Genomic DNA, 15,944 nt, shown 5'->3' with positions numbered 1-15,944 from the left:
TGCTTTTTAAAGGAATATCTATCTATCCATCTGTCTATACATCCGTCTATCTATCTATCTATCCTTTTATCTATCCTTTTATCTATCTATCTATCCTTCTATCTATCTATCTATCCTTTTATCTATCCTTTTATCTATCTATCCTTCTATCTATCTATCTATCTATCCTTTTATCTATCTATCTATCTATCTATCTATCTATCTATCTATCCTTTTATCTATCCTTTTATCTATCTATCTATCCTTCTATCTATCTATCTATCCTTTTATCTATCCTTTTATCTATCTATCCTTCTATCTATCTATCTATCTATCCTTTTATCTATCTATCTATCTATCTATCTATCTATCTATCTATCTATCTATCTATCTATCTATCTATCTATCTATCTATCTATCTATCCTTCTATCTATCTATCTATCCTTTTATCTATCCTTTTATCTATCCTTTTATCTATCTATCCTTCTATCTATCTATCTATCTATCCTTTTATCTATCTATCTATCCTTCTATCTATCTATCTATCCTTTTATCTATCCTTTTATCTATCTATCCTTCTATCTATCTGTCTATCTATCTATCTATCTATCTATCTATCTATCTATCTATCTATCTATCTATCTATCCTTTTATCTATCTATCTATCCTTCTATCTATCCTTCTATCTATCTATCTATCTATCTATCTATCTATCTATCTATCCTTTTATCTATCCTTCTATCTATCTATCTATCTATCCTTTTATCTAACTATCTATCCTTCTATCTATCTATCTATCCTTTTATCTATCTATCTATCCTTCTATCTATCCTTTTATCTATCTATCTATCTATCTATCTATCTATCTATCTATCTATCTATCTATCCTTTTATCTATCTATCTATCTATCTATCTATCTATCTATCTATCTATCTATCTATCTATCTATCTATCTATCTATCCTTTTATCTATCTATCTATCTATCTATCTATCTATCTATCTATCTATCTATCTATCTATCCATCCATCCATCCATCCATCCATTTTGTAGGTTCTCTACCTTAAAGTGAGATAATTGTGACCTTTGTGGCACCAGACAAATACCTTCATTGGAATTATGGGAGTTTGGATTCAATTAGGAAATAGCCTAATAATAATATGAATATGATTCTTAATATTAATATTAAGTGTAACTGCTGTGAACCTTCACCATCAGTGAACTCTGCAGTTTGGAGACTTTTACGCAAAAGTTTCGTTGGAGCTCAAAGAACTTCTGATTCTTCAGATACAAACAAACAAACTAACAAACAAACAAACTGCCGCGTGCAGAAGCTGCAGGCACGTGTGTGTGTGTGCGCACGCGCGTGAAAAAGGGAGGCGTAATCCTCCCCCCCCCTACCGCGCGCCTGGAAAAGCCTCTTCTGTGCAGATTAACGCTGCGCACGCTCCAACCATCTGTTCCTCCAGAGGCACCGGCGACCTGATGCTGCTCCTCATGTCTTTATGATTATTATCCTTCAGGTCCCTTATTACACAGAACTTCAAAATAAAACCTTTTCCTCCTGTACTTCATTATTTGATATAAGAGTCTTATCTTGAAGCCCACGTCCCTCTGAAGGTTTTTGAGTTGTGGCTCCTTAAAAATGAGCAAATGTTTATTGATGATTCCTCAAGAGCTGGAGGGTGATTTTGCTTAATTTGAGGGAAACTCTGGAGGATTGAAGAGGTGGAATAATTCAAAATTTCACATTTAAAGCAACATTTTGGGGAGAAAATCATGAAAAATATATTTCTTTAATTATCTCACCTTTCAAGAAACCAGTGCAGAGTTTAAACGTTATATAAACGTTATATCTCACAGCTGGTTCCTCATGTGAGTCTTTTTGAGTTCGTTCATTTATTCACCTGCTCATCCATCTGTCTCTCCTAAAAAGTGGCTTCATGCTTTTAAAGTGTTTCTTCACTTACTTCCACAGTTAATGCAAAAATGTGCACTTCATTTTCCTGTGTGTGTTTTCTCCAGAATACAACTAATATCTAGTTTATTCACACATATGACTCGTGAGGCTGTTTTTTATTCAGGTGACTGTGATGATCTGTGAACTTTTGGGGGATGTGATGAGATTTTCAGAAATAAAAAGCATATACAATAGTTTGATTCTTGACCCTTGAGCAAATATTTTACACACACACACTGTCCCCAATACACATTAAGCATGAAATGCCATCATTACTTTCTACTACTAACTGATGCTGCAAATATTAATAACTTCATTATATACTCAACTAATTATTATTACTACAACTATTAATACTACTATACATCATCTATTCTGATTTGGCGCTATGCAAGTTGAATTTGAATTGATGTAACTTTCTGTGCGTCGAAAGGAACTGAAACTTAATGTAGGAACTTTGATCATATGGAGTCATGTGGTTTCTTATTCTCCATTTTCCTCCCTGACAGTTGAGTTTAAGTTCCACGTAACTTACTGTGAGTGTGGAGGTGTTACACACAGAGTTTGAAGGGGGGGGGGGGGGGTTATCAGAGGTGGTGAAATGCGCTCCGACCACTAGAGGATAGTGTTGACTTTGATAAGAGAGATGGTCCTGGATTATTTTTATATATATATAAATAACAAGAAATATGAAATATGGAGGAAATTGGTTTAAAAACAGAAAATAAAAGAAATAAGAAAATGGATCTGAGGGGGATTGGTTAAAAAAAAAGCAACTAAGAAAACATAAATTAATATTATCAGGATTATTCATACACATAAAGAGCTTTAAAGATGAACCACGTGTGTAGATATAGTTTTATTATCGTATCCAATAAAACTGAATCGGTCAGTAGATATGATCTTCGTGTGATAACAGGCAGTAAATCCTGGAATAACACACTGATTCCATGTGGATTCATGTGACGGGATGAACACGGAGGCAGATACTTGTAGGTTAATACTATTACATCAGAATAAGCCTCAATGCGAATACAAAAAAAAACAAACAACTAACGCTTCTGTTGCGTAACTCTCATATCGTTCCGCTGCGTAATGTTTGACTCCCCGAGGACGGGACGAGTTCCTTCCTCCTCACCGACTCAGGACGTTTCTTCTCTTTTGGTTTTTATTTCTGCTGCTGCTGCGCTCGAAAGGTCAGCGGAGGAGTTGGCTTGAGAAATATCTGTACATGTGTTTTGGACATGCGCAGACGGGAGATGCCATATTGGAACGGGGGCAGCAGCAGCAGCTGAAAGACGTCGCTCGGCTCGAGCTCACGCGAACCAGAAGAGGAGAGGAAGGTGGAGGAAAAAAAAGGCAGAGGAGGTCTGGAGACGGGGAGACGACGGGAAACTCGGACAGGTAAGACAGGTGAGGGCTCGAGCGGAGCCGCGAGCGGCGGTTCCACTGCGGCTGCTTCGCTTTTGTTATTTAGTCGACGAAATAAAGCCGGAGTTATTTTTCCTCCTCCTCCTCCTCCGCTTTAAAAGAGCCTGAAGTGCTCACGAGGCGGTTTCTGTAGAAACCAGCGTTCGTCCGCGCGAGAGCAACTTGTTCCAAAGTGCCTCACGCGCTGGAATTAAACGAGGAGCTCGGTGTCTCGTGGCAGCAGCTCCCGGTAATTCCGTTTATTACGTTATTAACTGACAGGCAAATTACGCACATTTTAATTTCCTGCGTCATAAAAAAAAAACAAAATAATAAACACCTCGAGAGTCTCTTTTAATATTTTAACTGTTTTATTTCTGCGTTTAAAAAAAACAACCCCCAAATTGATTCAAGTTCCAAAAACGTTAACGTGAGATTTAACGCATCAACCCACGTATTTATTCTACACAACAGTCATGCGGGGTATTTTTTTTTCTCCCCCCCCCGTGCGTAAAAATCCCGTGGAAAACACCGGACTGTGCCCAAATGTCAAAGCACTTTCAACATGGCGGGTTCACGGTGCTCGCGGTGCGGGAAGGAACAAACTGCGCCTTCCAAATCTCTGAATGAGGAAAAAAGAGAACCGCGGCAGATAACGCGCCCGGTTCGGTTTCTTTCCGTGGACACACACGGGGGTTAGTGAATTAAATCCAAAGTGTGCGTCCTGCGCGTCCGCCGGAGTTTTTTTCCGCTGCACTTTTCAGTGTGCAAAGTCTACGCGAGCTGGCTACACCCTGAACGCCTCATCTTCCTCATGTGCTTCCTCTTTCACTTTTATCCACTGACACTCACACACACAAAAAGCTGCAGCTCGTCTCTGCGTCACGATCACACTCCGGTTCAAATTCAGCCAAACAACGCGAACAGCAGGACGAGTTTATTCCACTTTTCGCCTTCACTCTCACACTAATTGCGCAGTCATTCATATTATTTTTTTTAAATAATTTAATAATTACCGCACGTGTCTGTTCATTTGTCACATTGTTGAATTGAGGTGTCGCTTTATTTCCCATGATTCCTCCTCCACGTTCCCCTTCGTCACCATAACGAGCAGAAACAATAAAGAGCCGTGCGTAATGTTGTGGAGACGCTGAGAGACGTTCATGTGCAGCATGAATAAATCAGGCTTCTCGTGGCTCCGCAGATATCTGCTGGGTTTTTATCATGGAGCTGAGAGTGGAGGATGAGAGGAGAGGGAGAGGGAGGGAGAGAGAGAGAGAGAGAGTGGAGATAAAGAAAGAAACGTGACAGAAAGAAAGAGAGAAACTGAATATGAAATTCAAAATGTGTTTGATGGAGAGAGGATCAATGTGAGTGATTATTGATGGACATGACTTTAAATCTGTCTAGATTAAAGGGAGGAGGAGAGACAGAAAGACAGAAAGAAGGGAACTGTCTTATTTCTAAAAGAGGAAAGATGAAGAGAAAGAAGGAAGTGATGAGCTACACAGAAAGATAACAGAAGGAAGAAGGGAATTTACAGAAAATGTTGATATTTCTATCTTTCTAAGAAGGACGGATAAACAGAGAGAATGAAACATGTCTCTTTCTTTCCTTCTCCCTCTCTCCATGGAGAGGAGGATGGATAAACAGAGGGAAGGAAATGTTGATCTCTCCGACTCCTCTTTTCCTTTCTCTCTCTCTCTCCTGTTGTCAATCTAACTCCCGCTCTCTATTTAAATAAGGGAGGACGTAGGCAAATGTCACATTTTCAAAGACAGAAAGTCTTCAGGGTGTGTGTGTGTGTGTAGTGCTTGTTTATGTGTGTGCGCTGTTGGGAGGCGTTTCCAGTCACTGATGTTGAAATAGAGGGAGTTTCCTCTCCTCCATTGGCTGCTGCCGCTGCTCAGTTTTCTCCTCCTCTGTTTGTCCGTGGTCCACCAGGGGCAGTTTTCTGTTTATCTGATCTCAGTGAGCATCGCAGATTGTCCTAATTGGCCGTAGAGCACACAGGCCGCATTGTGCGCACGTCTACGCTAACAACTGCAGGAATCAAGAGGAAGAAACAGAGGACAATGTTGTTTTATCAGTTCTTCCCGTTGCCAGGAGGAAACAACTCTGGGATGGCTCTAAAAGAGGAGAACCTAATAGGGAGTAATTCAATAAAACCCAAGCCCATGCAGTGGTAGTTAATCTCCTAAATCCCCCATTAAATCTTTGGCGAGGATGGATTTAGGGAAAGGCAGGAGGACAACACGTGGATGCCCAGCGCCCCATCAGGAGCTAATAAATAAAAAAAACAGAAAGAGAAGGAAAAAAGCCCCCCCCTCTCAATCTGGGGTCCTGCGTCTGAGATTAATTCATCCAGACCAGTTTAATCCCCCGGTGCTCAATCTGGACTGGTTTCCTGCGGGACGCTGCGGGGCCAGTAGAGCCTCATCAGGAACAAACGCTGAGGTCCAATTTAGAGAGAGAGAGGAAAAAGTTGGCTTGTTTAAATAATGAAAAAGACATTTTACAGAACAAAAGGCCGTGGATGCTTTTCTGTCCCCGAGGGTTTGGAAACTCGTTTAACCAGTGAGGCTCCAAATCTAGAGAAGAAGGAAAACACAACTCAACATGCTATCACAGGGCGTAGAAGGTGTTGACAGGGTGATTTACTGTTATTCTCTCGTTGTATGATTAATTACAATATCGCTGCTTTCACGTGTCTCCAGACATCTTACCTGAATTTGTCCGGAGGGGAGAACGAACATGTTCTCTGCTGCCGACGTTCTCCTGGGTTTTTCCTGCCAGTCCCAGTGAGATTATGTCAATTCTGAGGAGAGTGGACGTGTTGACGCAAAACTGAAAGAGGTTATAAATATCTCAGGATGAGAAAGACGAGGAGATTCCAGAGCTTTTCGGTGAAAAGAGCTGATGTCGTTGTGGATGAGCTGTAAACAACAACACTGATCTTTCCTGGACAATCTGCTGCTGCTTCTTCTTCACACGAGAAAAATGACAAATCTGGACCTCACGTCCGAAAACAGGGGAAAAAAGCAAATATTTGCTGCTTCCAGATTCTCAAATGTGACAAACTGCTGCTTCTTTGTGTTCACATGGAATTTGAAGATGTGTCCTTGAGCTTATCCACTGTTTTTCTACACTAATAGATTCAGCAGAAACATAATTAAAAGACAGACGAATAATGAAAATCATGACTTCGTCCCTAATGGAGGAATTCTAGATGTGTTCCTCCTCACATTCAGTAACTCAGCCTTTTCCTTTTCAAACAACTCAGGTGTTTAGTGAAGGATTGGGAGTTTATCAGTTTCCAGTTCATCCTCACACCATCAGAAATCTAAAGGCCCAACACTGGGAAACCACGAACATGTGGTTCCGCTCTTAAATGAGAAACATTCTTCAGAACCTCTGGAAACTGAATTAACTCGATAAAAAAAAAAGAAGAGTGAAATATTTGACCTTTTTAAATTCCATGACGTCCCCAAAAAAAGTTTACAAAGATAATAAATATGTCAGGATGAGTTTCGGTGGAAACGTCCCGTGTGGGTTTCTAAGTATTTGGACAGCGACACATTTCCAGTGAACTGGATTTGAAATGAAACTTTCAAAACAAGTTTTCAGGGCGGTTCATACGTGTTGACTCCAGTTTATGATTGATGATGGAGCTCAAAGTCAGCACATGTTCATTAAGTTTAACTAAACGATAAAAGATCTTGTGGACGTCCATAAGGTTTGAATGAATGAGTGACGTCATAAGTCATAATTTTCCCTATTCATCTTTCTTTTAATCATATTTTTGATAAATCTATGAGTGTGGAAGTGAAACAGAAGCTGAAGGAGACTTTGTTTTTAGACATGAACTCCAGAAAATGTCTGGACTCAGGACCTGACGTAGAAATTCTGTCGTGGAAACCACGTGTTTTTGTTTACGACGCATCGACTCAGGCGTCATCGTTTTTCCAAGTTCTTCGTCTTCGTCCTCTTCGTGTATGGCTCCTCTTCTTCAACCTGATAATTGTTTTTGCAAGTTTTGCATCCGTCCCTTATTAGACACATCAACGCCATCACTCGCACGCGGCAAATTCTCCAGATATTTAATATGTATCCTGTTTTTTTCAGTTTTATATTTGTTCTGGTCATTTTACTGCTTTTGTTCTGTAGCATAGTTGAACAAATTGCTGTATAAACTTTATTTTTTTTATAATTTCCCAGCTGTTTTCTCACTCTGACGTTTTGCCAGGGGGCTGGACCCGTGTGTCACACTGTTACACAGCGTCAACGGGAAACAAAAACTTATGTTACTCTTCACTTATGGGGAATTTTAAGGGGAAATCCCGGTGATAAGAGCTGCTGTGAAGTCTTCCTCGTTCTCTCTGCCACTGGTGTTTGCGTGAGGTGTAATGAGCTGTAGATGACGCCATGTTGACAACAGTGATGTGTCAATGCAGCTGAAGATAGTCGTTGTTTAGGCAAGAGGCAGTGATGGGCTGCAGGGGGGGGGGCACAGCAAACAGCGTCATGTGAGCCAAATTAGCTCAGCTCGCTGTTTACGCAATGGATGTATGCTGGAGCCACTGTGGGACGTCAGGGCTGTGTGTGTTTGTGAGTGTGTGGTGGGGGGTTTGCCACACACACACACACACACACACACACACACACACACACACACACACACACACACACTCGGAGACACTCACAGCCTTTGTAGCCTCACAGTTCTGTAAACACGCTCGGCTCAAACAGCAGCAGGAGCAGTTTCTGCACATGTGCTGGGCTTTTATTCTGCGGTCCAGAGAATATTGTTTGATTCTTACTCATTTCCCCATTTTTGGTTAAAAAAATCCAGGATATTTTTCCCGTTTCTCTCCGGGACACTGATTTCAGAGTTGGGAGTGAAAACAGGATGTGGAGCTGCGTTCGGCGTGATGGAGAATGTCTGCGTGACGGCAGCGTGCCTCCGTGTTAATTGCCAGGTTGATGAAAGTGGGTGGAAGTCGGGGGGGTGAGTCACAGGCGATGTGACTGCATGACCGAGGACGACTGCCAGGCGAGCGACAAACAAGGTCTGTTGTTGTGGAGGACGACGCTGCTCTACACATATCGCTGAGCTGGATATTCATCTTTCAGTGGTTTTGATCTGGGAAATAAAAACAGTTTAAAAAAACAGGGAGGAAAGAAAGAAGAGACGTGGTGAGATGATGGATTTTAAACTATTAAGATATATTATATTCTTATGGCAAAATCCATTATATGTAATTATCTCTCAATGAGTGAACTGTCAACTTGCAACAGGAGGAGACACGTCAGGATGTGTTTGATCCAACTCTGTCAGGGATTGATTGATTGATTGATTGATTGATTGAGTGATTGACTAATCACATCACACGTCTGCCTCATTAATCAGAGCAGCACGTCACAGTGTCGGGGGGGGGGAAAGAAAACCTTCTGAGTCTTTTTTGGGGAAAAGTGGAGACAAACAAGTCAATCAGTCACAATCAGGTGTTGACTGCAGACGCCTCGGAGCTGAAGTTAGTTTGATGATCACGTGTTTCTTCCTCCGCGGTCTGCAGCTCGTAGAAACTGCTTCTGTTCAGCAGATCACAGAAGGAGAAAAGTCTTTAGTTGAAAGAAGTTAATGTTGACTTTGTTTATCTTCATGTAAAAACATTAAAACAGTGTCTTTGTGGCTTTAGGTGGAGTTTGTATTAGTAGAACAACTCACTTCCTGTTGGCTGATAACATCGGTTGATATGAATCTTTCAAACATGATCTGTATCTGTGTTTATGGTTTCAGATACGCGTCGAATTGAACTTTTATTTTACAGAATAAATGTTGCAGAAGAATGTTTTTTTTTTTTTTTAATTCAAGTTCTATATATATTTTTATTTACAGTTATTTATAATAAAGTTTTATAATAAAACTGTAATTGTAATATATATATCAGCTGATTTATCTGTATTGTAATTATTTTACTTCCTAATATCGGCATCGAGCTGATTGTAAAAATGATTTTATTTGGTTTTTAAATGATGACGTCAGAAACTCGTGTACAGCTTCACACACTTCCCCGACTTGAGGTGGCGTTCACGTAATTTTTCCAAATACTCCGACACCACATTTTCTTCCTCTTGTATACGTCATGAATCCATATTCACCGTCACAGTTGTGTATCATTCTCCTGTCGGCTCGTGTCATTCCAGTTTTTCTACATTGTCGGACTCTGATTGTTTATCTGACGGAGTTTTGCTGTCGTGTGCACGAGCAGATATTCCAACAAGACGCGGCCGGAGAGGCCGAGGCTGACACGATAACTTCTCACAGGATTTAATGAGTCAGGAAACGAGTGTGAGCGTGTTTGTTTGGATCTTGTCACTCTGCCTCCGCTCCTGAGATCAGCTGTGTTTCCCCTCAGTCGTGTGATTGACTCTCTGGAGGTGGCGTTCGCTCCTCTCGGCTCGCTCAGCCACTGCTGCTCCTGTAAACCTCCCGCTCTCTGTTTTTATTTCTCAAGAAACTGGAAATGCGACGTGCATCTCTCTCTGTCCGCCGGCAGATTTATGAAGTAAAGTCTAACTCAGCAGCCGGCGATGGACTGTTTCCTTGTCGGTGATCACACAGGTTTAAGACACAGGATCGTATGAAGTAGATCAGCAGGTTAATTCTGAGGATGTTTCCTGCTCCAGGGGCGTCGAGGGAAGCGAGCGATGCAGTGAGGAAGAGCTGAAACCCCTCAGGTCGGAAGTTGACACTCACCAGGAAGAGGAGGATGCAGTCCGGCGCTCAGGAGCAGCCGCTGGCGCTCACCTCGATCAGGCCGTACAATTCCACCAATGGGAAGGAGGAGGAGGTGAATACAGGTGAGGCCCTGGAGCTGTATAATGGAGACAGATGGAAATGAATAAGATTTTCTGGAAGCAACAGACTGTGTTTAGTGTTTGTCTCTAAATTAAGCCTCTTCACTTTTTCTGGCCGTTCCGCGTTTTGTATAGTTTGTTTTGTCTTGAGTTTCAAAGTGTCCTTAAATGTCGATGTGTAAATGAAGGGTACATCCTTTACTCAAGTAGAAAAGTTAGTGTGATACTTCTGTGTGTCTGACATCTTAAGATCTAAATGAGAAAGGGTGCAAACTTTGTTTTGCCAGCGTGTGTGTGTGTGTGTGTGTGTGTGTGTGTGTGTGTTTGTGTGTGTCTGTGTGTGTGTGTGTGTGCAGACCCTACAATCTGTTTGAAACGAAATCCATCAAAACATCAGCGTCTCACTGCTCCCTCTCATTAGACGGAGCAGGGTCAGTCCTGCATAATTCACACACACACACACACACACACACACACACACACACACACACACACACACACACACACACACACACACACACAGACACACACGGAAACACAATGGAAAAAACCTGACACTCTGAACAACTGTCACCTTCAGCAGGAACATTAGCAGAATCACGTAAGACGATGACTAACGCTGCGCTGTGAACACAAACACACATTCCACCCCCCCCCCCCCTGTGAAGTTTGTGTTTTGACAAGATCATTTTCTACATTTACAAAACATCAGCGTGTGTTTTAATCGCTGCCGTTACTCTGTCCCGTGTGTTTCTGTGGTGACGACTGACGGGAGATTTCCCTTCACACAGATGCTGAGTCCGCGGAGGAGGAGGCGGAGTTTAACTGGGAGGAGTTCATGGAGGAGACGGGGGCGAACGCCGCCCCGCACACCACCTTCAAACATGTGAGTCACGGCGTACGATCTCCCCTCGCTGATCCGTTAAACACAGCCTCTCAGGTATAAGTGCCACATGCAGGAATCCTTTAACGACGTATTGAAGAGAGCCGGGGCTCAGCGTCGCTGCCGTGATGCTGCTCAACCGAGCGCTCTCATTGGCTGCGTTCCCTCATGACGCACGTGTCTTCACACAACCTCCGCTGCCTTTTGTAAACACAGTCGTTGGTAATTACTGAAGAACCAAAGAAAATACACTGAATACAAATAGGCCTTTTTTTGGGGGGGAAGGTCATTAAAATGATTTAGTGACAGAAAATCTCAGGGTTGAATCAAAACACTGAGATTTCTGAGGCTCGTATTTTAATTTCAGGATTAATTATCCACCCCCGGTCTTTTCTGTATCCTCGCTCTCAAATAACATCATTGGAGGAATATGAGGATTTTATTCTAAATCACGATTCAGGGCAGTTGTGAACAGAAATGACGTTCAGGTTGATTTGCATTTATTTAGCATTTGAACTGAAGGGTTTGTTATCGTTTGGACTTTTTTCTGCTTCTTTTAAAACGGCACCGGTGCCAAAACTTTACTCTTACAAAAAGCACAAAACAGTGGATGATAGGAACAGCTTTTTAACTGCAAAGGCAAATTGGAAGTTGAAATTTAACACATTAACTTTAAAAAGATAAATAAATATGCAAAACTCTTAACAAATTCAAATTTGGTGATTAATACTGCAAAATACTCCAAAATGTGCCCCCACCACACGATTCAGTACCAAAACGTATTGATGTGATGAACTCGGAGCCGTCCACCTGTGATCGGATCACATTCTGAAGTAAAAGTGGCAAAAAAAACACTTTTTAAAAAGGTTAAAATCTGAACTTTATGAAGAAAAAATCACCAAATGTTTGCTCCAAAGTGAGAAACGTCTGAATGTGTCTGTTCTACAGGAAACTTGATCTTCGGCTACGTCCACGCGGCTTTGTTTTAGTTTGAAAACGTTGTAGTGTGGACGTAGCCAGAGATCGTCACTGTCGCTTCTCGTTCGGAGTATTTTCTAAATAAGTAAAGAACACGCACATTTTTAAAAAGTTATTATGGACGGAGATCCTGTCTGATGCACCGTCCAGCCTCCAGGATGCTCGGCGAAGGCGTGGACGTGTCTGCTGGCGACTTCTGAGGAAGCCCGTGCCACCGTTTCAGCTCCTTGCATCACTCGCAGCGACGAAAACGCGTAACGAGGGCGAGATTTGGAATATGTGGGTTTTTTTATATGCGCGGCCCTGATGTGGGACAGACTGCGGCGATTTGGGCTCCCCTGGGAAGCTAAATTGCCTCGTTGGTAAGTGGATTGAGTAACTGGGAAACAGACCATGAATTCCCCCGGAAAAATGTGATTCAGTAAAGTGCAGCCCTCGTCCCTCCCTCGCTCGCTCGCTCTCCCTCTCTGCCTGGACAAATTGAAACAGTGATTTCTCTTGGGCCTCCGAACACACACACACACACACACACACACACCCCCCACACACACACACACAGACACACACACACACACACACACACACACGCCGCCTGTAGCTCTCTTACATAAGCCAACCGGAGTGATACAGCACGTTTGCATTGTTGCAGCAGGAAGTCACGGGGGCCATTTGTATTGTGTTTATTTCTAAGATGTTGGCTTTTTCCATTCACTTGCGAGTGTGTGTGTGCGTTTTGTGCGAGCGTTGAATGCGAACATCCTGTCTGGCTCGTAGGGTTCTCAAGAATTGAACTGGCAGCCTGTGGCTATGGTGGAAACGCATTTCTCTCTCTGTGTGTGCTGCGCTGGTTGGTAACAAGTTCCCGTAGCTGCTGTCGTGAGGAATTTTTTTTTTTACTTTGTTAAAATGAATCATCCGCCTGAGTCATTCGTTTGTGACTAGATGTCATGTGGCTGAAACAAAAAAAACACTTTCCCATTAGCGATTAGTTATTGTTTTAATTAATTGTCTGTAAAAGGTCAGATAAATACTCAGTCAGTTTCAAAGAGTCCAAGAATCACGCATTTCTTTTTCTCTGTTGTCGTTCAGTGAAATTATAGAAAGAGATTTTAAATATCGATGAAGCACAGGCCTAAATATTGTGACCTTTAAAAGAGCCTATAGGTATCAGTATCTGTTTATATTCCAAGTGAAAAATAAGTTTATTTTCTTCATTCAACTTCTATATATTCGATTTGTTTTTATTTATAGTAATTTATAATAATGTTAAACTGTAAAACATCAAACCTCAGTTACATTCCTTTGTCTTGAGCGGTTGATAACGACATCTTAGGAAATAATTGACAATTCTTTTGCTATATTTACATTGGCTGTTTTATCAGTATTGGAATTTGTGTCCCTCCCTAATATCCGTACTTCCTTTTGGCTCAAGCCCTGAAAACACTGCTTTACAGCTGTTGCCATGGTAACACCAAAAACTTAGTCACGCTGTCTTTTCTCTTATTCAGTAGAAGTTGAAACCAGTTCGACCTCGAGGACGTCACCGGCGTCACTCTCTCCTCCGCCGAGCCACAGGAGACGTGTAACACCTGCGAACTACTTCCCATTAACTGACGCTTATGTGTAAAACTACTTCCCCTTTGCACTTCACGTCCATTTCCTCTAAAGTAAAAATATGTTCAGAGAGCAGCAATCATCCCCGGCAGACTGTCACACAGAGGAAGCTGCTGAGGTCAGGTTTTCACTGACCGGGTTCCATCCTGAGATCCACGTAGAGACAGAGTCCAACAGGGCGAGGCCGGCTGTCAACAAACCCTGAGTTTAACCCGTTTGAAAGAGAAACTGAAGGCAAATATTAAACTAGTTACTCAACCTGCTGATTAACATCCTCCCTGGTTCACCTTTGACCCTCGGTGCTTACTCAGGTCGCGCGTCTGTAAATAAATGTGTTATCTCATTGATTCATGAACTTATTGAGTATAATATGAATATTCCTTTAATGAGCTGTTGTGTCTCGGACCCCCTCCCCCCCCCCCAGGTGGAGATCAGCCTGCAGAGCAGCTTCCAGCCCGGCATGAAGCTGGAAGTGGCCAATAAGAGCAGCCCGGACACGTACTGGGTGGCCACCATCATCACCACGTGTGGCCAGCTGCTGCTGCTGCGCTTCAGCGGCTACGGCGACGACCGCAAGGCCGACTTCTGGTGCGATGTCATGACGGCCGAGCTGCACCCGGTGGGCTGGTGCACCCAGAACAACAAGACCCTCATGCCCCCTGAAGGTAGGAGGACACAGAGCGATCTATCACACACACACACACACACACACACACAGACACACACACACACACACAGACACACACAAGGTAGGATCAATATCCACAGAAGCACATGTCGGCCGTCACGACAAATCTACAGTTTTACTCTTGAGGCAAATACAAGTTTTTTAAACCCATCAGGTTTTTGTTTGGTTTAATTAAAGTGTTTTATTTTATAGTCACGACTCATTATGATACAAACAATAGAGCGTAACACTGACCTTTCAAAAAATCTTTATAAAACGAGTGTTAAGTCTCGACCAGTTTTACGACTGAATCAAGAACGTAAAACATTTGATTTGGAGCAAAGATATTTTGGAAAAAAGGCAAAACTGTTTTTATTTTAAGAGTGAAGGAACTACACATCCCATAATCCATTGAGAACCTGCAGCCCCTCACAAACTGCAGAATGTGAGATAGAGAAATCATTGCTGATCGACCTGAGTCTTCAACAGGAGGATATAACTTTGTTTTCTCAATCTCGTTGTTTGTGGTGAATCTACCTTGGATGGTTAAAATATTATGGCTGATTATCAAAACCTCTATTCAGGAAATTAATGGGATTTTTACTGCTCTGTACACATTGATTATTTTACCAGGTTTTGTTGCAATATCACCTGAATACTGAGGTTTTTAAAACTTTACTACAGGTTCATTATTTTCTATAAGTTTATCAGCTTTTGGGTTTATTTATTTTTGGCAAAACAAAAAGGTATAAACACGATTTTAAAAGTTGTTGTTGTATTTTCTTGTTGGAACATTAACGTGTTCATTGTAAATTGGTGAAAAGTGTCTCTAAGATGTGAAGGGAGCTAAAATGTGTGTTTTATTTCTTTTATTGTGGCATTTGTGTGGTTTTTTTGTGTTAGTTACAAAAGTTTTTCTATGAGGAAAAATATGTGTAAAGAAAGCAATTGTGCGGGTTGCGGGTTGAGTGGGTTGGAATTTTACGTGTTCGCTGTTTAATACTGAATGAGAAGAAAGGTTTGTTTGGCATCACACACACACACACACACACACACACACACACACACACACACACAACACACACACACACACACACACACACACACACACACACACACACACAACATGTGAACACCTCCCACCTTTCAGTGGATGCTTTAAATAAACTCAGTAGAAAGACAGGTTTCCCTTCACGTGCTTCGACTGTCAAGACGTCTCAGCCGACATTTTTCTAAACGCCACATCACGCCCCCCCGACATCACTCTCACTCAGTCGTTCAGCTTCGGCCACGTTGGAAACAGGAGGTGGTTGTTTGAGAACACCTCCTCCCCTCAGCCTTTCCAGAATAAATCGTCATCCCTAAACTTTTCCCAGCAGCCTCTCTGCTCTTACTGTGACATTTCCACCTGCAGCGACCATATCTATATATAGATAGATGTATATATATCTATCTATATATAAAATTCTGTAATAATTAAAGGACCACACGGCAGCAAACTGAAGCAGGAACCATGTGATGAAGACTGTTCTCTGTCGAGGCCTCTGCAACAACAACACACTCACAGACACATTGTTAGTTGCTTCATTTC

At 42.0% G+C, this 15,944-nt stretch overlaps 1 protein-coding gene across 1 annotated transcript in view; it reads left to right on the top strand.

Annotated features, from left to right (window-relative positions):
- The first annotated feature begins 3,081 nt into the window (after positions 1–3,081).
- The window catches only part of sfmbt2 (Scm like with four mbt domains 2), a 27,901-nt gene continuing 15,038 nt past the window's right edge, over positions 3,082–15,944 (top strand). Inside the window, 4 exon segments of the mRNA XM_034577914.1 lie at positions 3,082–3,344; positions 10,041–10,214; positions 11,003–11,097; positions 14,111–14,351. Coding sequence (XP_034433805.1) covers positions 10,124–10,214; positions 11,003–11,097; positions 14,111–14,351 — 427 coding nt within the window. The 5' untranslated portion in view covers positions 3,082–3,344; positions 10,041–10,123.

Source organism: Hippoglossus hippoglossus, chromosome 23 (assembly GCF_009819705.1).
Source record: "Hippoglossus hippoglossus isolate fHipHip1 chromosome 23, fHipHip1.pri, whole genome shotgun sequence".
NCBI lineage: Eukaryota > Metazoa > Chordata > Actinopteri > Pleuronectiformes > Pleuronectidae > Hippoglossus > Hippoglossus hippoglossus.
This window is presented reverse-complemented; position numbering and strand designations above follow the sequence as displayed.